This window comes from Oncorhynchus tshawytscha, linkage group LG05, assembly GCF_018296145.1.
Source record: "Oncorhynchus tshawytscha isolate Ot180627B linkage group LG05, Otsh_v2.0, whole genome shotgun sequence".
Lineage (NCBI taxonomy): Eukaryota > Metazoa > Chordata > Actinopteri > Salmoniformes > Salmonidae > Oncorhynchus > Oncorhynchus tshawytscha.
Genome location: NC_056433.1, coordinates 12949008 through 12973276, shown reverse-complemented (window position 1 = coordinate 12973276; position 24269 = coordinate 12949008). Strand labels below are relative to the sequence as shown.

At 39.2% G+C, this 24269-nt stretch overlaps 1 protein-coding gene across 2 annotated transcripts; it reads left to right on the top strand.

The window, feature by feature from the left end:
- Positions 1–77: 77 nt before the first annotated feature.
- si:dkey-12h9.6 (macoilin) lies at positions 78–14265 on the top strand. 2 transcript variants are annotated; one of them, XM_042321508.1, is made up of 11 exons: positions 78–208; positions 2742–2883; positions 3235–3361; positions 3752–3887; positions 4159–4337; positions 5125–5623; positions 5935–6093; positions 7076–7249; positions 9804–9930; positions 11080–11257; positions 12459–14265. In XM_042321508.1, exons 1-11 carry the CDS (start codon positions 132–134, stop codon positions 12647–12649), a joined length of 1989 nt encoding a protein of 662 aa, XP_042177442.1. In that variant the 5' UTR covers positions 78–131; the 3' UTR covers positions 12650–14265. The 2 variants fall into 2 exon arrangements, 1 of the variants encoding a protein (XP_042177442.1); XR_006083351.1 differs by lacking the exon at positions 9804–9930 and having other exon boundaries at positions 12459–12582.
- Positions 14266–24269: the final 10004 nt, after the last annotated feature.

The following is a 24269-nucleotide window of genomic DNA, read 5'->3' as shown; positions in this document are numbered from 1 at the left end:
TGGAGTTTCATTCATACACAAAGCCTCAAAATATCAGGTTGTTTTCTAACAAGGCCATCCATATTCGTTTTTTCCTACATTGATTGCCGCTTTTTGCGGATTATTAGAGCACAAGGAATAGAAGCCATACAATGAAGAAACGTTATGTGGACGCAAGCAAGCTACGGAAAATGAAAAAGATAAAAATTACGGAGGAGATATCTGAAAGGTATAGTGAGGTGACGCATCGACCGGATGCCGTTGCTTTTGTTGTTGCTAGGCTTTGTGTAATGCGCATCTTCGTCATTCTCACCTGATGTCTATTTTTATCACAATAATTGCTTCTTCCCTTTAGCCTACTCTTGGACGCTGTATGATATGGAAAATGACATTGTGGTTGCTAAATAGGCCTACAAACATTATAGCGGAGTCAACTTGAAAAATAAGCCTTTGGAACTTGATGTGGGTAGTTTTTACAGTACATGATTCAGGCTATCTTCTCTCATTTGAAGGCTAACCATTCAATTATGCTACAATAATCAAAAATCGTGTAGGCTATTATTATTATTATTATATGCTCTGACCTTAATAGATATAGGCCTACTTAAACCTATTCGTACAATGTCAGCTTACTACCAGGTAGGCATTTCAGGCATTTAGTTACAGACAGCGTGTCTAGACCAATAGAGATTTCGCGATGTCCCCTTTGTGACGAGACAAAGCGCTGAGGTATGTTCAGTGTCTGAATTCACGAACTGGAAGTTGCTCTGGAAAAGCGCTTCTGGTAAAAGGACTAGAATATACATTTCAATTGAGATCATCTCCTCTTTCATTTCCTTTGTGTGTGTGTGTGTGGAGGGGGGTTGGTACCCAGTATCGCGGATGAAACGTTGTCATGGTTACCAAACAAAAAAGGGGTTGATGTAATAACAGTACGCTATGTAGGTGTCGAGCGCACGAACAAAGGAGTTGTTGAAAACAAGACAGGAGTGTAGTCTATAATGAGAGAATGTAGGCATTATCTTATCCAAGTGTCTATTTTCTCCAAGATGATAGCCTATATAAAACTAGGTTGGGTTCCCAAATGTAAAATAATGTAATGAATCGTGATTTAGTGATCACACTATTTGCCTAATGAGATGAATCCCTATATGAGTCTATGGATCACCTAATTTAATGAAGCTTTATATGCATAAGTCCGTTTATTATATTTAATGAAGCAAGACTTCAAAATGTTTTGCACACCTTTTACATAAAAGTAACAGTATCTTTCACAGTATCTATCTTTTACCATTATTCCATAAAATTATAACACACACATTTTACATCAGAAGAGTTTATTTACAAAAAGCTATATCCACCAATTTTCACACTTGTGTGTTTTTTCATCAGAAATGAATGCTTATGGGTACTAGTATGTAAAATATTACAGTCCTCTTAGATGTATATTGTAATTGGTTTTGTTGCAAAACACTAGACTGCTCTTTCCATGACATAACTAGGTGAATCCAGGTGAAAGCTATGATACCTTATTGATGTCACTTGGTAAATCCACTTCCATCAGTGTAGATGAAGGGTAGGAGACAAATTATTTGATTTTCAAGCTTTGAGAAAATTGAGACATGGATTGTGTATGTGTTCCATTCAGAGAATGACTGGGCAAGACAAAATATTTAAGTGCCTTGGAATGGGGTATGGTAGCTCACCGGTTTGAGTCAAGAACTGTAACAGTTTCCGGTGTATATCAAGAACGGTCCACCACCCACCATCTCATATTACTGTACTGATTCATTTTAAAATATATATATTTTAAAAATATGATGTCACAAATGTATCATTTGTACAGCTCGTTACAAAAAAATGTCATTATTTGTATCATTAGACGGTGTAAAACCTTGCAATGCTAACTTTTTATATCTGGGGGTTTTTCAACAAAATGTGAATGTTTCATTTCATAGAGACAAACTATCTAGTGATATGTTTCAAACAAATACATGTCTGTCATTGAACAACCCAATGCCATGATTAGATTGTGAAAAAACACACCAGTCTCTTTCCTATGTTCTGTGGTGGTTAATTTCTTTACTATCAAATGAGAAGAGAACTTATCACACAAGTCAGAATTATACTTAAAAATCTTTAAACACTTATTAATAAGGGAGCAGGTCAATACAACACACACATATCATGTGAATAGATGTAATGCTCTACGATAATGATGGCTGCTCATGGCTGGTCGAAGATTCACGCTCAGATGATTCGTTGAGAGCCCCGAGACAAAAGTACAAAGGACTTTTATAGCTAAGATAAACCCCTTTCAACCTACATGACGAACAACAGATATATAGAATTGGTCACAAGGTTAAGATCTGTATGAAAGATACCTATAATACATAGCAGACAGTATCTGCTGTGTCAGCAGTTTTCATTGTGTAGAGACCAGTGTCTGGCCCCGTATAGAAATCATGCTCTGGAATACTCTTAGGTTCTATCACCCAAAAGACATCGCAAATCTCCTGTCAGTGTTATTTCCCAGAGGCCCATCCTCAGTAGAACACACATGCAATAGTTAACAAAATACTCTATTCTGTTGGATAAAACAACCATTTGATGCAATAAAAGTATTATAACATGATCTTGACATTTTTCCACCATAGTTCTTTAAACAAACAAAAAACAAATTTACCAACATTTCTGAAAATGGATATATAGCGTTTTGGAATTAAACTCTTCATATCCTCCTCTCTATGCCTGTTTTGCAGCGCTTACACCTTTCTGAAGTTTATGATCGTGTGGACTCTGGTGCTCCTGGCAGATTTTATACTGGAGTTTCGATTGGAATACCTGTGGCCCTGTTGGCTATTCTTCAGGAGCGTCTATACCACTTTCCACTGCCATGGGCTGGTGAGGACTTTATCAGTTATCTTGTGTCCCAAATGGCACCCTATTCCCTATAATATAGTGCACTACTTTGGACCAGAACCCTACTTTTGAAAGTAGTGCACTATATCACAGGGAATAGGGTTCTATTTGGGATGCTGCCCTACCTTAATGGTCTACTAGATGGAAGTCAATAACAGTAACGTATTGAGATCAAAATATTGTTGAAAATAGTTTTAGGCCTTGCAACCTGTTATATAAATGTTATAAACCTGTTATATACCACAGCCATTGTCATCTTGTTCGAAACTCAAGCAAGACAGAATAAAATGTAGCTGTCCAACACAGCACCAACATAATGTCTCTCTGTTGCAGGTGATTTGTGTGGTGTTTGTATGTGCGGCGTTCACCCTGGACATCTTTTGTTTCATTTTTGTTCCCCTCCACTGGTTGTTCTTCGCAGCCAGCACCTATGTCTTATTCAATTACATTTGGCACACAGGTAAGTATATGAAGCCTGTTTTACAGCTCAACAATATGTATTGTATTGCCTAGCTGTGGAATGCCTTAGATAAGGATAATGTGGAATGTTATTTAATTGATGTCTAACAAGTCACACGTTTCTGTAAAGAGTTGAAACAAACCATTCTGGTAACAGATGAAACCTTCCATTATGTAAACTTTTACAATGATGAAATCTGACATAATATAAATGATGAAATTTGATGTAATTGAATGTTTCAACCCGTTACATAGAAATGGAATCACATTATGCTGTTTTGTTTGTAAAAGCACAGTTCTGGTGGTAGCTACACTAGCTATGAACATAAGCTTAGTATTTTCTCTTGGTAAGTTGTGATGTTTTTTATAATAATTGATTTATTCTTCTCAGAGAAAGGCATCTGTATGTCAACGGTGTCCCTGTGGGTGTCCCTGTGGGTGATGCTGGTGTACACGGATGCTTCGTTGAGGCTCAAAGATCTGAACAACTCCCACGCCAACCTGTCTCATCTCTTCGCCGCGCACTGGTAGGTCGATTGAAACACAAAGCACTTCTCACCAAATATTCACCCTCGAGCAGAATCTTCCAAACAAACCCAGTTTATACGCTGTAGATACTTTCTAAATGCCAAGGATTTTCACAACCGCTTGAATTGAGTGGGTTTAAGCTAACGTCTTAAAATCGCAATGAATCACAAGTGGCGAACTCTGCTCATGCACGTGTTTGTCATCATGACACACAATAATGTAGGCCATTATTTAATATTTATTTTCTCTCTCCTGCCCCCCTTCCCCCAGCATTGGCTACCCTGTTGTCTATCTGGGGTTCGACGCCACATGTTACTTCACCAGCATCTTCAAACTGCGGACGCAGAAAGCTGTGCAGAGCGAAAACAACTTCCATATGCACCTCCTGGAACAGTCCCTACCTCTGGGCTTGCAGCTTTACCCCAAGAGCATCACAGACGACAATGGCAGTAAGTACAGCTTTACCCCAAGAGCATCACAGACATCAACGGCAGTAAGTACAGCTGCAAAGGCAGTAAGTACAGCAGAGATTGTGCCTACTGCTCACCCAATGGTAGTACTACTTTGTTTGGTAAGGCAGTTGTTTTCAGGTTAAACCCTTTAGATGGGCCCTGGTAAGGCAGTTGTTTCCAGGTTAAACCCTTTAGATGGGCCCTGGTAAGGCAGTTGTTTTCAGGTTAAACCCTTTAGATGGGCCCTGGTAAGGCAGTTGTTTTCAGGTTAAACCCTTTAGATGGGCCCTGGTAAGGCAGTTGTTTTCAGGTTGAACCCTTTAGATGGGCCATGGTAAGGCAGTTGTTTTCAGGTTAAACCCTTTAGATGGGCCCTGGTAAGGCAGTTGTTTTCAGGTTAAACCCTTTAGATGGGCCCTGGTAAGGCAGTTGTTTTCAGGTTAAGCCCTTTAGATGGGCCCTGGTAAGGCAGTTGTTTTCAGGTTAAGCCCTTTAGATGGGCCCTGGTAAGGCAGTTGTTTTCAAATTGAACCCTTTAGATGGGCCCTGGTAAGGCAGTTGTTTTCAGGTTAAACCCTTTAGATGGGCCCTGGTCAAAGTAGTTCAGTACATAGAGAAAGTGGAGCCATTTGGAACTCATATAATGCCAAAGGAGGACATTTTTAGTTAATGCTCCACTTTAATATCTCTATGCATGTAGGAAGATAAATGTTACATCTCACTGTGAGTCCAATACTCTTTCGCTAGATATTTTCTTTGAAATATAGCTCTTTCCCCCCTGCAGACTCAAAGTGGAGGCCTAAACCTGAGTCCAGTCAGTACCAGTGTCAGAACGGTGCTGTGGCGTCTGACGAGAGACTCACCATGGACTGCCTCCAGATCCACAGTGGAGTGGAGCAGGGAGGGACCGAGAGGGGTGTGGAGGCAACAACGCTGGGAGACTCAAATCCCCAGCCACCCCCGTCCTCCAAACCCAGATACCCCCCCACCGACGGTGGAACAGGAGGAAGGTCGACAGGAGGAGGGTCGACTGAGTCTTCGGCCACCACCGAAAATCTACCTCAGGAGGAGCAAGGCGGCAAAGTCCCCCGTGCCGCCAAAAGCTCATCCTCCTCCCCCAAAGCACGCAGGATGTCCCCTGGCGCCGCTAACATCCCTTCGCCTCCTCCCACTGGCAGGTCTGAAAGGAAGCAGAAGAACGGGTCCAAAACGGTCAGCCCCAATCGGCACGCCACAGACAAGGGCCCCGTCGCGCCAAATCCTCACGCTGACCAAATCACTAAGTAGGGATACTCCGCCGCCATTCACTTTCATTTCATTGGCTTTGGAGACACACAGAGAGATGTCGCTTCTTATTCTTTACCTCTCTCTCTCTACCTCCCTCTCTCTCTCCCCTCTATCTCTCTCTCCCCCTATATATCTTTCCCCCTCCACCTCCCTCTCTCTCCACCTCCCTCTCTCTCTACCTCCCTCTCTCTATACCTCCCTCTCTCTCCACCTCCCTCTCTCTCCACCTCCTTCTCTCTCCACCTCCCTCTATCTATTTACCCCTCTCCCCTACCCCTTCTCCCTCCCCCTCTCCCCCATTTCCCAGGCTGGAGCAGGAGATGAGGAGGCTGAAGGGCGAGCTGCAGGCCAGCAGACAAGGTGAGCAGGAGCTGCGCAGCCACGTCTGCAACCTGACCAACAGCGAGCACAGCCTGAGGCCCGAGGTGTCTTTGCTCAGGCAGAACAACGATCTGCTCCAGAGCAAGTGAGTGATAACATTGCATTTTATGGTCTATTTTGTTTTGCCTCACATAGTGACCCTAGTTCCCTGTCTGTCTGCCATACTCTGTTTTTGGCTCCCCCTGCTGGTTACTAGGCAGGTGGCCTAGTGGGTAGAGCATTGGGCCAGTAAACGAAAGGTCGCTGGTTTGAATACCCGAGCCGACAAGGTGAAAGATCTGTAGATGTGCCCTTGAGCAAGGCACTTGCTATGGCTGACCCTGTAAAACAACACATTCCATGCACCTCTCTAGTGGATGTGACAATAAAACATTTACTGTTTATAATTATCATATGCACTGACGCTCTGTTTGAAATGTTATGTCATGTCCCCCCTCTACCCCACCACCCTCCACATATGGCACTATTGAGTATTGTACTCAAGCCAGGTTAGCACCAGTAAGCTATGTGGTGTAGTACCTTGATGCAATAATGTGATTATACTAAAATGAAATAACTATGTTAAAGATGCAGTCCGGGATCTTCAGCACTTACAAATTCATAACATATTTTACACATTGGAATTCAAAACATTTCATACAAATTGCCCAAAAAAACAGGACGGAACATGAAATGAATTACGTAGTACCCAATTGTGCAACATTTTCAGGGACCTGTTTTGGCTCATGATCACTTCTTTCAAAACTACTGGCTGAAATTATACTTTAGCTTTGGAGAATCACATGAAGTGCTACTGAAATCTTTTTCATGTTTTGAACCTTCTAACCAATTTAGTGGGAATGGAATGTATTGATTCACATACACCAATGCTGCATGCAAAATGCACCTTATTGGGCCCATAGGGCTCTGGTCAAATGTAGTGCACTATGTAGGGAATAGGGTACCATGTAGGATACAGACCAAATAGTCTAGAACAGGGATGGGCAACTTTGATGGGGGTGAGGGCCACCACTAGGCCGCAGTGGCTCATGAGTCTGGGTACATTGTGGTTTGACTCTGTGTTTCAGGATCTTGTCTCTGACCAAGACCAAGCAGAAAGACAAGCAGATCAGCGCCGTGCTAGAGAAGAAGACCAGAGCAGAGACAGAGGCCAGGCTCTCCATAGAGAAACAGCTGGCCGAACTCCAGGCTCACAAACTAGAGGAGGCGGCCATCTTAGCTCGTAGTAGTCTACCAAACAGGTATGGCACTCACTCTCTCACCTTCCGCCATTATTTTGTATTCAAATGCATATAAATGTATGACTTGCATGTAACGCAACAACCTTTACCCTCAGATGCTATTGAGGCTGCGTCCCAAATGGCACCCTATTCCCTATGTAGTTCACTATTTTTGACCAGGGCCCATAGTACTATGGTCAAAAGTAGTGCACACTATATACAGTGCCTTCAGAAAGTATTTATACCCCTTGACTTATTCCACATTCTGTTGTGTTACAACCTGAATTCAAAATGGATTCAATATTTTTTTCTCACTCATCTACACATAATACCCCATAATGACAAAGTGAATTTTTGCAAATTTATTGAAAAAGAAATAGAGAAATCTAATTTACATACTGTATTCACACCCCTGAGTCAATGCTTTGTAGAAGCACCTTTGACAGCGATTACAGCTGTGAGTCTTTCTGGGTAAGTCTGTAAGAGCTTTCCACACCTGGATTGTGCAACATTTGCCCATTATTATTATACACATTCTTCAAGCTGTGTCAAATTGTTTTTTGATTATTGCTAGACAACCATTTTCAGGTCTTGCCATATATTTAAGTAGATTTAAGTCAAAACTGTCACTCGGCCACTCAGGAACATTCACTGTCCTCTTGGGAATCAACTCCAGTGTAGATTTGGCCTTGTGTTTTAGGTTATTGTCCTGCTGAAAGGTGAATTCATCTCACAGTGTCTGGTGGAAAGCAGATTGAAACAGGTTTTCCTCTAGGATTTTGCCATGATCATTGCTCTATTCCATTTATTTTTTATCCTGAAAACTCCCCAGCCCTTAACAATTACAAGCACACCCATAACATGATGCAGCCACCACTATACTTGAAAATAGGGAGAGTGGTACTCAGTAATGTGTTATTTTGGATTTTCCCGAACATAACACTTTGTATTCAGGATAAAAAGCTAATTGCTTTGCCACATTTCTTTGCTGTATTACTTTAGTGCCTTGTTGCAAACATGATGCATGTTTTGGAATATTTTTATTCTGTTCAGGCTTCCTTCTTTTCACTCTCTCATTTAGCTTAGTATTGTGGAGTAATTATAATGTTGTTGATCCATCCTCAGTTTTCTTCTATCACAGCCAAACTCTGTAACAATTTTAAAGTCACCACTGGTTTCATGGTGAAATCCCTGAGCGGTTTCCTTCCTCTCCGGTAACTGAGTTAGGAAGGACGCCTGTATCTTTGTAGTGACTGGGTGTATACCCCATCCACACTTGCTCAAAAGGATATTCATTGTCTGTTTTGAAATTTTTACCCCTCTACCAATAGGCGTCGTTCTTTGCAAGCATTGGATAACCTACCTGGTCTTTGTGGTTGAATCTGTGTTTGAAATTCACTGCTCGACTGAGGGACCTTACAGATAATTGTACGTGTGGGGTACAGAGATGAGGTAGTTATTTAAAAAAGAATGTTCAACACTATTATTGTACAAAGAGTGAGTCCATGCAACTTATTATGTGACTTGTTAAGCCCATTTTTACTCCTGAAATGATTTAGACTTGACATAACAAAGGGGTTGAATACTTATTGAGCCAAGACATTTCAGCTTTTCATTTTGTATTAATTTGTAAAACTTTTATCTCAACTTAATACATTTTAAATTCAGGCTGTAACACAACACGTTTTGGAAAAAGCGTGAATAATCTGAAGTCAGTCAATGTTCCAGATCAGGGGTTCTCAAACTTCTCAAACTTTTTGGGGTCGGAGAAAATTAATCAGGGACCCTCATAATCAAAACACAAAAAATAGCATACAAAGAGTTTTACTATGACTTCGGTAGTGCATGGCCGGACTAACCAAATTTCAGGCCCTAGGAAGGAACATTTTAAAGGCCTGCCTCTTGGCATCGGAGAGAAAATGTTGGAGTTTTCAAGTTGAAATTACAGTGCATTTATGTATTGAGAAGTATTCAATACAAGACCTTGAAAAAATATAATTGGATACCAATAACCCTGTGACCCTCCCAGGCCCATGTTGCCCAGGGTTAAGAACATACATTGTAGATTAATAATATTGCATTGTATTGTATAGCACCCTCTAAAGTTATTTGGATCACTTGGCCAAAATTAATTTCATCTGTTGTTGTTAGTAATATTTATGAAAAAAAACATTTGAGATCTGACAGCGGAGCCCCTGCAGTACCTCCAGGGATCCCTGAGAACCCCTGCTCCAGATCCTAATTTCACCAACACTTGCTTTTCTTTCTTTTATTTGCTGTACTATTAACTTTCTTTTCATTGCAGCCGGTAACAACTATCATAGTAAAAAAAGCATAATAATTAGTGAAGTACAATATTTGTTTTACGCAAACAAAAGTACAGATGGATTTCAAAATGCCCCCCCCAAAATCCCAAGATCGCTTGCTGTTGATGTTGTCATGTTTCTTTGTCTTTGGACTACCCCACCTCCCCAACCACCTCCCCAACCACCTCCCAAATCCCACAAATAAGCAGCACCTCTCTGACCACCTGAAACAAAGCATGTACTATTCTCTCTATCTTCCACCACACTAGGCAGGAACACTCTGTGACCCTAATGTTAAGGAAAAAAGAAAAAGATCTAGAGACAGAGTACAAACAACTACAGCTGGAGAGTCAAGGGAAAGAGGGCCGTCTAATAGCTCTAGTGAATGAAGTGGAGGTAAAAACAAAAAAAAGTACTACTCTTTCACACGAGTGGGTTCCGTACGAATGTACGTGTGGAGTTTGTGCATTTTCACGTCTTGCTCGTTGTTGAAGTGATACTCCGTTGTCTTGTGTTTTTGGATATGCCGTTTTGTAGACTTGTGGCTTGTTGCGTGTGACTATCTGTGTCATTATTTGTGTTTGTGGGTTTGAGTAGCAGGAAATGGTGTTTCGGCCAGTGCTTTGAGGACTTTCAGATCTTCAGTTTTGTTTGTGTTGGCCTGAACTCAACGTACTGTAATGTGGGCACTTTGTATTTGCATTCATCGATACTGTATGCTAACTGTATTCGTTTCACATATATTTAATATCTTGTTGTTTGTGATGATTGTTTTCTTGTGGTGACATATACATCATGAAGCATGCAGACATTGCAGAGGCAGAAGCCAAGTCTTTCATAAAACATTGTACATCTTAAAGTGAATTCATCATAGGTTACTAGTTAGTTATTTAGTAATACAACCCAATACAACTGTTACTACCTCCACTTAACTTGTGAATATCTAAAAACCTCTTTTACAAAAAACAAAGAAAGAATCATGTCCTTAGAGCGTTTAAAATAAATATTCAGCTCACATTGTTTTTTGAATGGCTGGCCATCCACCAATCCACCATCACTGTTGGAAATAGATATTGTGGTCATGTGGTGCATTGGTTCCCGAACTGGGGAAATTGGCTTTCTAATGAGGGCGTTGCAATTTTTCAGCACTCAAAAAAAATGCATTCTACAAGTTTGGGGAACCAAAGCACATCCTGTTAAAAGCACCTCAGAATGACTGCTAAACCACCAGGGTCATGTTCAGTAGGACACACGGTTTAAAACGGAAAACGAAACCAATCGTTTATTTTTGGACAACTCCAGGCACAACCACCACCTTACACTCAATTCCAAACCTCCTTCTCCTGTATCGTACCTACTGAACACGGCCCTGTTAGTCCACGCTCCTTTGTTAGCCTGGCATCCAAACTGAATTCGCTACGTTTCACCATGGCTTCGCTTTAAAACAACAGTGAAATGTAGCTTAATCCATTTGGGTGCCAACCAGTCTGCTTCTATGTAGCCCTGGGGCTATTGCGAGTGTCTCTCTCCCTGATCCCATCCCAGGCCCTGGGGAAGTATCGTTATGTGGAACAGGAGGAGCAGGATGTGCTGCTCTCTGCCCTGTCAGCCCTGCAGGACAAGGCTCAGCACCTGGAGTACAACCTGAGCGCCGAGACGCGTATCAAACTGGACCTGTTTTCAGCCCTGGGAGACACCCGCAGGCAGCTGGAGATAACACAAGGTCCCCCTCCCCATTTATGTTAAAGAGCTATATAATCATTTTATAGCTTTATAGAATTATGTTATAGCTCTAGAATTATGTTATAGCTCTAAAGAATTATGGCATAGCTTTATAGAATTATGTCATAGCTTTATAGAATTATGTTATAGCTTTATAGAATTATGTTATAGCTTTATAGAATTATGTCATAGCTTTATAGAATTATGTCATAGCTTTATAGAATTATGTTATAGCTTTATAGAATTATGTTATAGGTCTATAGAATTATGTCATAGCTTTATAGAATTATGTTATAGGTCTATAGAATTATGTTATAGCTTTGTAGCATTATGTCAAAGCTTTATAGAATTATGTTATAGGTCTATAGAATTATGTCATAGCTTTATAGAATTATGTCATAGCTTTATAGAATTATGTTATAGGTCTATAGAATTATGTTATAGCTTTATAGAATTATGTTATAGGTTATAGAATTATGTTATAGCTTTATTATGTTATAGGTCTATAGATATTATAGTTATAGCTTTATAGAAGCTTTTATGTTATAGGTCTATAGAATTATGTCATAGCTTTATAGAATTATGTTATAGGTCTATAGAATTATGTTATAGCTTTGTAGCATTATGTCAAAGCTTTATAGAATTATGTTATAGGTCTATAGAATTATGTCATAGCTTTATAGAATTATGTCATAGCTTTATAGAATTATGTTATAGGTCTATAGAATTATGTTATAGCTTTATAGAATTATGTTATAGGTCTATAGAATTATGTCATAGCTTTATAGAATTGTGTAACAGCTTTATAGAATAATGTTATAGCTTTATAGAATTATGTTATAGCTTTATAGAATTATGTTATAGCTTTTTAGAATTATGTTAAGGCTTTGTAGAATTATGTCATAGCTTTATAGAATTGTGTTATAGCTCTGTAGAATTATGCTATAGTTCTATATAGCATTGATTTAGCCGATTGCCAATTTGAGATATGCACGTGTCGCTTGATCTTGAACTTAAATCTTGCATTGATATCAATGGAAGATTTGCTTGAATATTCCAGTTATACTGTATGCCTGATTATTATGTGAGGATTTGACACTGTAAAGAGAGTTCAGATACAGTAATTCAGTGACTTCATAAATTATATTTTTCATCTATAACTCCATCGCTTATCGTGACTCTACTGTACCTCTGTCCCACAGGAAAAGTACTCAAGCAGGATAAGGAGATTGGCGAGATGAAACGCAAGATCGCCGAGGTCATGGCTGTCAGTCCTGGCATGTCCTTCATGACGCCGCGGCCCGCCGTACCGCAGTACCTCACCAAGTTCCTCAACTCAGAGCGCTATGTGCTCAACCCACGGGCGCTGATGTACCAGTGTCTTAAGAAATAAGAATCCACCACGACCTGTTGAAAACATGCGGTAGACCATCTTAAGCCTTCTCTTGAGCAGGGCTCCGCCTGTGCAGTCACTTGTAACACGTCTATCTCCTAGAAACGGGAGAGCACCCAAGAGACTTCCTGGTTGTGGCGATGATGTCACAGTGCTCAACAACATTATCAGTCTCAAGGACTTGTATACGGTAGTTCTCACAAAACATAAACTGTCTGAGATGATTACCTTCTCAGTAACCCTCCATAAATCATTGGCGAGGTGGGAAACAAAAAAGCCTTTGGCTGCTTCACAGGTGCTTAATTCACAAAGCAAATATTCCTCAGTCTTTCCTCTGAAGAAGTATTTGAGTTCAGAGGACTTGTGAGATTACTGACGCCTACGGCGATGTGTTAATGTAACATTGAGCTCCCTTGGCTACAGTAAATATGACATTTTATAGATGCTCGTCCGTTAGGACACTGTTGGCTTTTCAATTCAGAATCCTGACACAATGTACCGTGTAATGTGATTTGGGTTGAGCGAGATTAGGTTGGAAGAAAATTGGGCTGTCTGAGCTCACTCTTAGCAACTCTGTCCTTATGTCGTTTTCGGTTTCTCTCTTATTAATTTGCCTTATATTGATGGGCAACGTTTATTCAATGCATGTATTGTCAGTGGACAAACCCCTGGCCTTGATTATCAACCTTTTGGGTCCTTTGGACAGTGTCACTTCAAGTTAAAGGATGATCAGGTCGTACCAGACCTGGGTTCAAATACTATTTGAAATCAATACTTCCTTGAGCTTGTCTGGAACAATGGAACCAATAGCTTAGTTGCAAGAGTTCAAACCCAGACCATATGGGTTTGAACTCTTCGAGACATACTAAAGCAAACGCTACAGTATTTCAAAGATTTCAAATAGTATTTGAACCCAGATGTGGTTGACACCACTGTACCATTTACCAGTCATGTTAAGTAATCTGAAAATTGATATTGTCTATAAAAGTTGGGCAGCGTTGTGAATAACATGGATATAATATGGAATTTTGTGGACCAAAAATTGTGTAGCGATGTGCAAAATTACCCGTAAATTGAATGTGCCTATACACATTACTTTCTAAATATGAGGTAAAACACTATTTAATGTGAGACAGTAATGTGTTTGAATTGAAGTGATATGTAATGTTTTTGTAGTCTTTTTTACACACACACACACACACACACACACACACACACGCACACGCACACGCACACACACACACACGCACACACACAAAATGTAAAGATTTTGAAAACACACCCCGAATTGTTTTTCAAATTGATGAATACTAATGAAATTGATCTTACCATTTTTTGGTCTCTTTTTGTTAGAATTCATGTTTCCAGTTTTCTATCAAAACAATACTTTTTAGGCTTGATGTACTTTTCACATGGAAGTTTGCTGCTTTAATTTAGTAAATCTATGTTTCTGTCAGCATGACACTGGTGTGTGTAATACAGTACTAGTTGTTTGGGCACAATGTCATTGGTGACTAAAGATTGTGCAGTACATACATATTATAGTTCAAGGGCTCCAGCTATTCTTACTATTCTGATGAAACAGTTGATAATAAAAATGTACACATTAACCAGTTACCACAGAACCTGATTTTTCTTAAGTTTGAAATTCACTGCTTGACTGATGGACCTTACAGATAATTGTATGTGTGGTGTACAGAGATGAGGTAGTCATTCAAAAATCATGTTCAACACTATTATTGTACACAGAGTGAGTCCATGCAACTTATTATGTGACTTGTTAAGCCCATTTTTACTCCTGAAATGATTTAGACTTGACATAACAAAGGGGTTGAATACTTATTGAGCCAAGACATTTCAGCTTTTCATTTTGTATTAATTTGTAAAACTTTTATCTCAACTTAATACATTTTAAATTCAGGCTGTAACACAACACGTTTTGGAAAAAGCGTGAATAATCTGAAGTCAGTCAATGTTCCAGATCAGGGGTTCTCAAACTTCTCAAACTTTTTGGGGTCGGAGAAAATTAATCAGGAACCCTCATAATCAAAACACAAAAAATAGCATACAAAGAGTTTTACTATGACTTCGGTACTGCATGGCCGGACTAGCCAAGTTTCAGGCCCTAGGAAGGAACATTTTAAAGGCCTGCCTCTTGGCATTGGAGCGAAAATGTTGTAGTTTTCAAGCTGAAATGACATCGCATTTATGTATTGAGAAGTATTCAATACAAGACCTGTTGAGTTGAAAAATTATAATTGGTAGAGTACTGTGGATACCAATAACCCTGTGACCCTCCCAGGCCCATGTTGCCCAGGGTTAAGAACATACATTGTAGATGAATAATATTGCATTGTATTGTATAGCACCCTCTAAAGTTATTTGGATCGCTTGGCCAAAATTAATTTCATCTGTTGTTGTTCATATTCATATTTTTTTAATGAGATCTGACAGCGGACCCCCTGCAGTACCTCCGGGGATCCCTGAGAACCCATGTCCTTAGAGCGTTTAAAATAAATATTCAGCTCACATTGTTTTTTGAATGGCTGGCCATCCACCAATCCACCATCACGGTTGGAAATAGATATTGTGGTCATGTGGTGCATTGGTTCCCAAACTGGGGAAATTGGCTTTCTAATGAGGGCGTTGCAATTCTTCAGCACACAAAAACGAGTATTAAAAAAAATGCATTCTACAAGTTTGGGGAACCAAAGCACATCCTGTTAAAAGCACCTCAGAATGACTGCTAAACCACCAGGGTCATGTTCAGTAGGACACACAGTTTAAAACGGAAAACGAAACCAATCGTTTATTTTTGGACAACTCCAGGCACAACCACCACCTTACACTCAATTTCAAACCGTGTTCTCCTGTATCGTACCTACTGAACACGGCCCTGTTAGTCCACGCTCCTTTGTTAGCCTGGCATCCAAACTGAATTCGCTACGTTTCACCATCGCTTCGCTTTAAAACAACAGTGAAATGTAGCTTAATCCATTTGGGTGCCAACCAGTCTGCTTCTATGTAGCCCTGGGGCTATTGCGAGTGTCTCTCTCCCTGATCCCATCCCAGGCCCTGGGGAAGTATCGTTATGTGGAACAGGAGGAGCAGGATGTGCTGCTCTCTGCCCTGTCAGCCCTGCAGGACAAGGCTCAGCACCTGGAGTACAACCTGAGCGCAGAGACGCGTATCAAACTGGACCTGTTTTCAGCCCTGGGAGACACCCGCAGGCAGCTGGAGATAACACAAGGTCCCCCTCCCCCCTATATAATCATTTTATACCTTTATAGAATTATGTTATAGCTCTAGAATTATGTTATAGCTTAAAGAATTATGTCATAGCTTTATAGAATTATGTCATAGCTTTATAGAATTATTTTATAGCTTTATAGAATTATGTTATAGCTTTATAGAATTATGTCATAGCTTTATAGAATTATGCTAGCTTTATAGAATTCTGTTATAGCTTTATAGAATTATTTTATAGCTTTATAGAATTATGTTATAGCTTTATAGAATTATTTTATAGCTTTATAGAATTATGTCATAGCTTTTATTATGTTATAGCTCTAGAATTATGTTATAGCTCTAAAGAATTATGTCATAGCTTTATAGAATTATGTCAGAGCTTTATAGAATTATGTCAGAGCTTTATATAATTATTTTATAGCTCTATAGAATTACAGTACCAGTCAAAAGTTTGGATATACCTATTCTTTCCAAGTTCTTTATTTTTACTATTTTCTACATTGTGGAATAATAGTGAAGACATCAAAACGATGAAATAACACATATGGAATCATGTAGTAACCAAAAAAGTGTTAAACATATCTAAATATATTTTATGTTTGAGATTCTTCAAAGTAGCCACCCTTTGCCTTGATGACAGCTTTGCACACTCTTGGCATCCTCTCAACCAGCTTCATGAATGCGTTTAAATTAACAGGTGTGCCTTGTTAAAAATGTATTTGTGGAATTTGTGGACCGCGTTTGAGACAATCAGTTGTGTTGTGAAGAGTTAGGGGTGGTATAGAGAAGATAGACCTATTTGGTAACAGACCAAGTCCATATTATGGCAAGAACAGCTCAAAGAAAAATAGAGAAACGCCAGTCCATCATTACTTTAAGACATGAAGGTTAGTCAATAGGCAACATTTCAAGAACTTTAAAAGTTTCTTCAAGTGTTGTCGGCAAAAACCAACAAGTTTTGTGATGAAACAGGCTCTCATGTGGACAGCCACAGGAAAGAAATACCCAGAGTTACCTCTGCTGCAGAGGATAAGTTCATTAGAATTACCAGCCTCGGAAATTGCAGCCCAAATAAATGCAGTATAGAGTTCAAGTAACAGACACATCTCAACATCAACTGTTCAGAGGAGACTGTGTGAATCAGGCCTTCATGGTCGAATTGCTGCAAAAAAAACACTACTAAAGCACACCAATAATAAGAAGAGACTTGCTTGGGCCAAGAAACAGGAGCAATGGACGTTAGACCAGTGGAAATCTGTCCTTTGATCTGATGAGTCCAAATTTGAGATTTCTGGTTCCAACCTCTGTGTCTTTGTGTGACACAGAGTAGGTGAACGGATGATCTCCGCATGTGTGGTTCTCACCGTGAAGCATGGAGGAGGAGATGTGATGGTGTTTTGCTGGTGACACTGTAAGTGATTTATTTATAATTCAAGGCACACTTAACCAGCATGGCTACCACAGCATTCTGCAGCAATACACCATCACATCTGGTTTGCGCTGAGTGGGACTATAATTTGTTTTTCAACAGGACAATGGCCCAACACACCTCCAGGCTGTGTAAGGGCTATTTGACCAAGAAGGAGAGTGATGGAGTGCTGCATCAGATGACCTGGCCTCCACAATCACACGACCTCAACCCAATTGAGATGGTTTGGGATATGTTGGACCGCAGAGTGAAGGAAAAGCAGCCAACAAGTGCTCAGCATATGTGGGAACTCCTTCAAGACTGTTGGAAAATAATTTCAGGTGAAGCTGGTAGAGAGAATGCCAAGAGTGTGCAAAGCTGTCATCAAGGCAAAGGATGGCTACTTTGAAGAATCTCAAATATTAAATATACATTGATTTGTTTAACACTTTTGGTTACTACATGATTCCATACAGTGGGGCAAAAAAGTATTTAGTCAGCCACCAATTGTGCAAGTTCTCCCACTTAAAAAGATGTGAGAGGCCTGTAATTTTCATCATAGGTACACTTCAGCTATGACAGACAAAATGAGAAAAAAAATCCAGAAAATCACATTGTAGGATTTTTAATGAATTTATTTGCAAATTATGGTGGAAAATAAGTATTTGGTCACCTACAAACAAGCAAGATTTCTGGCTCTCACAGACCTGTAACTTCTTCTTTAAGAGGCTCCTATGTCCTCCACTCGCTACCTGTATTAATGGCTCCTGTTTGAACTTGTTATCAGTATAAAAGACACCTGTCCACAACCTCAAACAGTCACACTCCAAACTCCACTATGGCCAAGACCAAAGAGCTGTCAAAGGACACCAGAAACAAAATTGTAGACCTGCACCAGGCTGGGAAGACTGAATCTGCAATAGGTAAGCAGCTTGGTTTGAAGAAATCAACTGTGGGAGCAATTGTTAGGAAATGGAAGACATACAAGACCACTGATAATCTCCCGCGATCTGGGGCTCCACGCAAGATGTCACATGTCCAAGCCAGTACATGTCCAGGCCCGTCTGAAGTTTGCTAGAAAGCATTTGGATGATCCAGAAGAAGATTGGGAGAATGTCATATGGTCAGATGAAACTAAAATATAACTTTTTGGTAAAAACTCAACTCGTCGTGTTTGGAGGACAAAGAATGCTGAGTTGCATCCAAAGAACACCATAACTACTGTGAAGCATGGGGGTGGAAACATCATGCTTTGGGGCTGTTTTTCTGCAAAGGGACCAGGACGACTGATCCGTGTAAAGGAAAGAATGAATGGGGCCATGTATTGTGAGATTTTGAGTGAAAACCTCCTTCCATCAGCAAGGGCATTGAAGATGAAACGTGGCTGGGTCTTTCAGCATGACAATGATCCCAAACACACCGCCCGGGCAACGAATGAGTGGCTTCGTAAGAAGCATTTCAAGGTCCTGGAGTGGCCTAGCCAGTCTCCAGATCTCAACCCCATAGAAAATCTTTGAAGGGAGTTGAAAGTCCGTGTTGCCCAGTAACAGCCCCAAAACATCACTGCTCTAGAGGAGATCTGCATGGAGGAATGGGCCAAAATACCAGCAACAGTGTGTCTTGTGTAAGTCTTGTGAAGACTTACAGAAAACGTTTGACCTCTGTCATTGCCAACAAAGGGTATATAACAAAGTATTGAGATAAACTTTTGTTATTGACCAAATACTTATTTTCCACCATAATTTGCAAATAAATTAATTAAAAAATCCTACAATGTGATTTTCTGGAATTGTTTATCTCGTTTTGTCTGTCATAGTTGAAGTGTACCTATGATGAAAATTACAGGCCTCTCTCATCTTTTTAAGTGGGAGAACTTGCACAATTGGTGGCTGACTAAACACTTTTTTGCCCCACTGTATGTGTTATTTCATAGTTTTGATGTCTTCACTATTATACTACAATGTAGAAAATAGGAGAAATAAAGAAAAACCCTTGAATGAGTTGGTGGGTCCAAACTTTTGACTGGCACTGTGTCATAGCTTTATGTAGTTATGTCATAGCTTTATAGAATTATGTTATAGGTCTACGGAATTATGTTATAGCTCTATATAATTATGTCATAGTTTTATAGAGTTATGTCATAGCTTTACAGAATTATGTTATAGGTCTATAGAATTATGTCATAGCTTTATAGAGTTATGTCATAGCTTTTTAGAATTATGTTATAGGTCTATAGAATTATGTCATAGCTTTATAGAATTATGTTATAGGTCTATAGAATTATATCATAGCTTTATAGAATTATGTTATAGGTCTATAGAATTATGTCATAGCTTTATAGAATTATGTTATAGGTCTATAGAATTATGTCATAGCTTTATAGAATTATGTTATAGGTCTATAGAATTATGTCAAAGCTTTATAGAATTATGTTATAGGTCTATAGAATTATGTCATAGCTTTATAGAATTATGTTATTGGTCTATAGAATTATGTCATAGCTTTATAGAGTTATGTCATAGCTTTATAGAATTATGTTATAGGTCTATAGAATTATGTCATAGCTTTCTATAATTATGTTATAGCTTTGTAGAATTGTCATAGCTTCATAGAATGATATTATAGCTTTGTAGAATTGTCATAGCTTCATAGAATTATGTTATAGGTCTATAGAGTTATGTCATAGCTTTCTAGAATGATGTTATAAGTCTATAGAATTATGTTATAGCTCTGTAGAGAAGTTGGAATCAAGTATGATGCCAAGGTACTTAAAATCAGATACCACCTGGAGCTTCTCCCCTGACACATAGACATCTGGCTCAGTAGCATCTGTTGCCCTCTTTGTGAAGAACATGCAAACAGTTTTTTTTCACATTGAGATGCAAACACGAGTCACTGAGCCACTTTGTAACCTGGACCATTACAGTAGTGAGTTCTTGTGCAGCTTGTTGTTTGCTCTTTGCATGCACATATACGTATCACTGTATCATCTGCATACATTTGAACTTCAGACCCAGTACAGACAGAAGGCAGATCATTAATGTACAGGCTGAACAGGAGGGGCCCCAGTATTGACCCTTGGGGCACGCCCACATCATAACTAAGAGTGGGCGACAACTCATTGCTCACTCTGACACACTGAGTTCTGCCTCCAAGGTATGATTTCATCCATCTCAAGGCATCAGGGGAAAAGTTGAACTTGGACAATTTTGTGATGAGAATCTCATGGTTAACAGTATCAAAAGCCTTCCTTAGGTTCCAGAAACACAGCCCCATCAACGCCCCCTTTGTCCATCTTGGACTTCACATTTTCCAGAAGAAAGCAGTTGGCCGTTTCTGTGGAGTGTTTCGCTCTGAAGCCAAACTGCATGGAGTGTAATGTGAAGGGGCTGTTGTTGAGGTGGGCAATCAGTGGTTCTGCTACACACTTTTCAACAACCTTTGACACCACAGGTAGTATACTAATGGGCCTGTAGTTACTCACGTCGGCAGGGTCGCCTGATTTAAAGATGGCCGTTATTATGACCGACTTCCATACCCTTGGAAACATCCCAAGACCAATAGATGTGTTGGTGACCTTAGTAATGGGGCCAATGAGTGACTCTTTGTAGTTATTAAGAAAGGTAGAATCCAGCCCAAACACATCTTTGGCTTTAGAGTTCTTTAGTGAGCTAATCACCTTGTTCATCTTTGACTCAGAAACCTCCCTTATGATGAAGACAGGTTGAGCGTCATTCACTAGCACTGAGCCCAAGAAACCAGTGGAGGGGTTCTGTGTCAGTACCCTGACAGAGTCAATAAAGCAGGAATTGAAGGCGATTGCTATTTCGACTGCATCCTGTGTTAGATTGTTATTCACCATGATTTCTAGTGTTTTTGCAGTGTTACTATGGTCTTTCCCTGTTAACTTTTTTAGATTCTCCCAGATCAGTTTAGAATTTCCCTTTGCTTCACCAATTATGTTAATAAAAATGTTTGCCTTGGCCTGTCTGACTTCTTTAATCACCTTATTTCTCAACATGGTAAACCTACGTCTGTCATGCTCTGATTTGGATTTTAGGGCTATTTTTAGAGCATAATCTCGTTCTTTCATCAATTTCCAGATTTCTCCATTTAGCCAAGGAAGAGTGCTCTCTTGGCCAGGTTTGGATTTGATTTTCTTTAGGAAACCATTTATTGTAGTCTGGATTGTGGATAGAAAAACTTGACTATCAGCTTCCACGTCTGTATAGAGATCATTCCAGTTAATTCCCTTAATTGTGTTTTCAAAATAGCTTAATTCACTCTTAGGTATTCTTAGTTGATCCGGCTTTCTAAGAGTATAGAGTTTAAACCTCTTAGACAGCTTTCTGGCCATAAGTGTCAGATTATGATCAGATAGCCCAGTAACCATATTGAATGATTTAATCACTCTCTCTGGTTTATTACTGAACACCAAATCAATCTGTGTTTTAGAGCAAAAAGTCACCCTGGCTGGGACTTTAACTAGCTGTGTAAGGTCAAATGTATTAGTGATCCGTTTGAGGGTTTTCCTACAAGACTTGTCTTCATAATTAATGTTAAAATCTCCCATTAAGTTTACCTCTTTCCCAAAGTCACATTCCCTAAGCATGTTATTAAACCGATCAAAAAACACACTTTTGGTGGAAGGTGGCCTATACATTCCAATAAGGGTAAAAACATTTGGGGAGACAGTGTAACGTTCAGGCCAATACATTCTAGTTCATTATCACATGACCACTCAATTTGTTTACATCGGATATGTTCTTTAACGTAAATCATCAGACCCCCTCCTCTTCCTTCAATCATGTCTCTCCTGAAGACATTGTAGCCAATCACAATCAAAGCAGCAGATGGAGAGGTTTTATGGAGCCATGTCTCTGAGAGGCAGAGGAAGTCAAGGTTGGAGTCTGTGAGTAGATGTTGGATTTGATCACTTTTTGGAATGACACTACGAATGTTCAAGTGCCCCCCTAGTGGTCCCTTGGGCTTAGCTCGTGGGTCCCAGATGACTCGAGAGTGATTGACACATTGAAAAAAGTAAAATTTTCGGTGTTTTCTGACGGCTGGGTTTAGGCCGTTTTGTTTTGTTAGTATTGTCATAGCTTTATAGAATTATGTCATAGCTTTATAGAATTATGTCATAGCTTTGTAGAATTATGTTATAGCTTTATAGAATTATGTCATAGCTTTATAGAATTATGTCATAGCTTTATAGAATTATGTCATAGCTTCATAAAATTATGTTATAGCTTTATAGAATTATGTCATAGCTTCATAGAATTATGTCGTAGTTTTATAGAATTATGTCATAGCTTCATAAAATTATGTTATAGCTTTATAGAATTATGTCATAGCTTCATAGAATTATGTCTTAGCTTTATAGAATTATGTCATAGCTTCATAGAATTATGTCATAGCTTTATAGAATTATGTCATAGCTTTGTAGAATTATGTCATAGCTTTATAGAATTATGTCATAGCTTCATAGAATTATGTCATAGCTTTATAGAATTATGTCATAGTTTCATAGAATTATGTCATAGCTTTATAGAATTATGTCATAGCTTTGTAGAATTATTTTATAGGTCTATATAATTATGTCATAGCTTCATAGAATTATGTCATAGCTTTATAGAATTATGTTATAGGTCTATATAATTATGTCATAGCTTCATAGAATTATGTCATAGCTTTGTAGAATTATGTTATAGGTCTATAGAATTATGTTATAGCTTTATATAATTATGTTATAGCTTTATAGAATTATGTCATAGCTTCATAGAATTATGTCATAGCTTTGTAGAATTATGTTATAGGTCTATAGAATTATGTTATAGCTTTATATAATTATGTTATAGCTTTATAGAATTATGTCATAGCTTTGTAGAATTATGTTATAGGTTTATTGAATGATGTTATATCTTTATACAATGATGTTATAGGTCTACAGAATTATGTTATAGCTTTATAGAATTATGTTATAGGTCTATAGAATTGTTAAAGGTTTATAGAATTATGTTATAGCTTCATTAAATTGTGTTATAGCTCTGTAGAATTATGTTATAGTTCTATATAGCATTGATTTAGCCGATTGCCAATTTGAGATATGCACGTGTAGCTTGAACTTTCACTTAAATCTTGCATTGATATCAATGGAAGATTTGCTTGAATATTTCAGTTATACTGTATGCCCGATTATTATGTGAGGATTTGACACTGTAAAGAGAGTTCAGATACAGTAATTCAGTGACTTCATAAATTATATTATTAATCTATAACTCCATCGCTTATCGTGACTCTACTGTACCTCTGTCCCACAGGAAAAGTACTCAAGCAGGATAAGGAGATTGGCGAGATGAAACGCAAGATCGCCGAGGTCATGGCTGTCAGTCCTGGCATGTCCTTCATGACGCCGCGGCCCGCCGTACCGCAGTACCTCACCAAGTTCCTCAACTCAGAGCGCGATGTGCTCAACCCACTGGCGCTGATGTACCAGTGTCTTAAGAAATAAGAATCCACCACGACCTGTTGAAAACATGCGGTAGACCATCTTAAGCCTTGTCTTGAGCAGGGCTCCGCCTGTGCAGTCACTTGTTACACGTCTATCTCCTAGAAACGGGAGAGCACCCAAGAGACTTCCTGGTTGTGGCGATGATGTCACAGTGCTCAACAACATTATCAGTCTCAAGGACTTGTATACGGTAGTTCTCACAAAACATAAACTGTCTGAGATGATTACCTTCTCAGTAACCCTCCATAAATCATTGGCGAGGTGGGAAACAAAAAAGCCTTTGGCTGCTTCACAGGTGCTTAATTCACAAAGCAAATATTCCTCAGTCTTTCCTCTGAAGAAGTATTTGAGTTCAGAGGACTTGTGAGATTACTGACGCCTACGGCGATGTGTTAATGTAACATTGTGCTCCCTTGGCTACAGTAAATATGACATAGATGTAAATATTC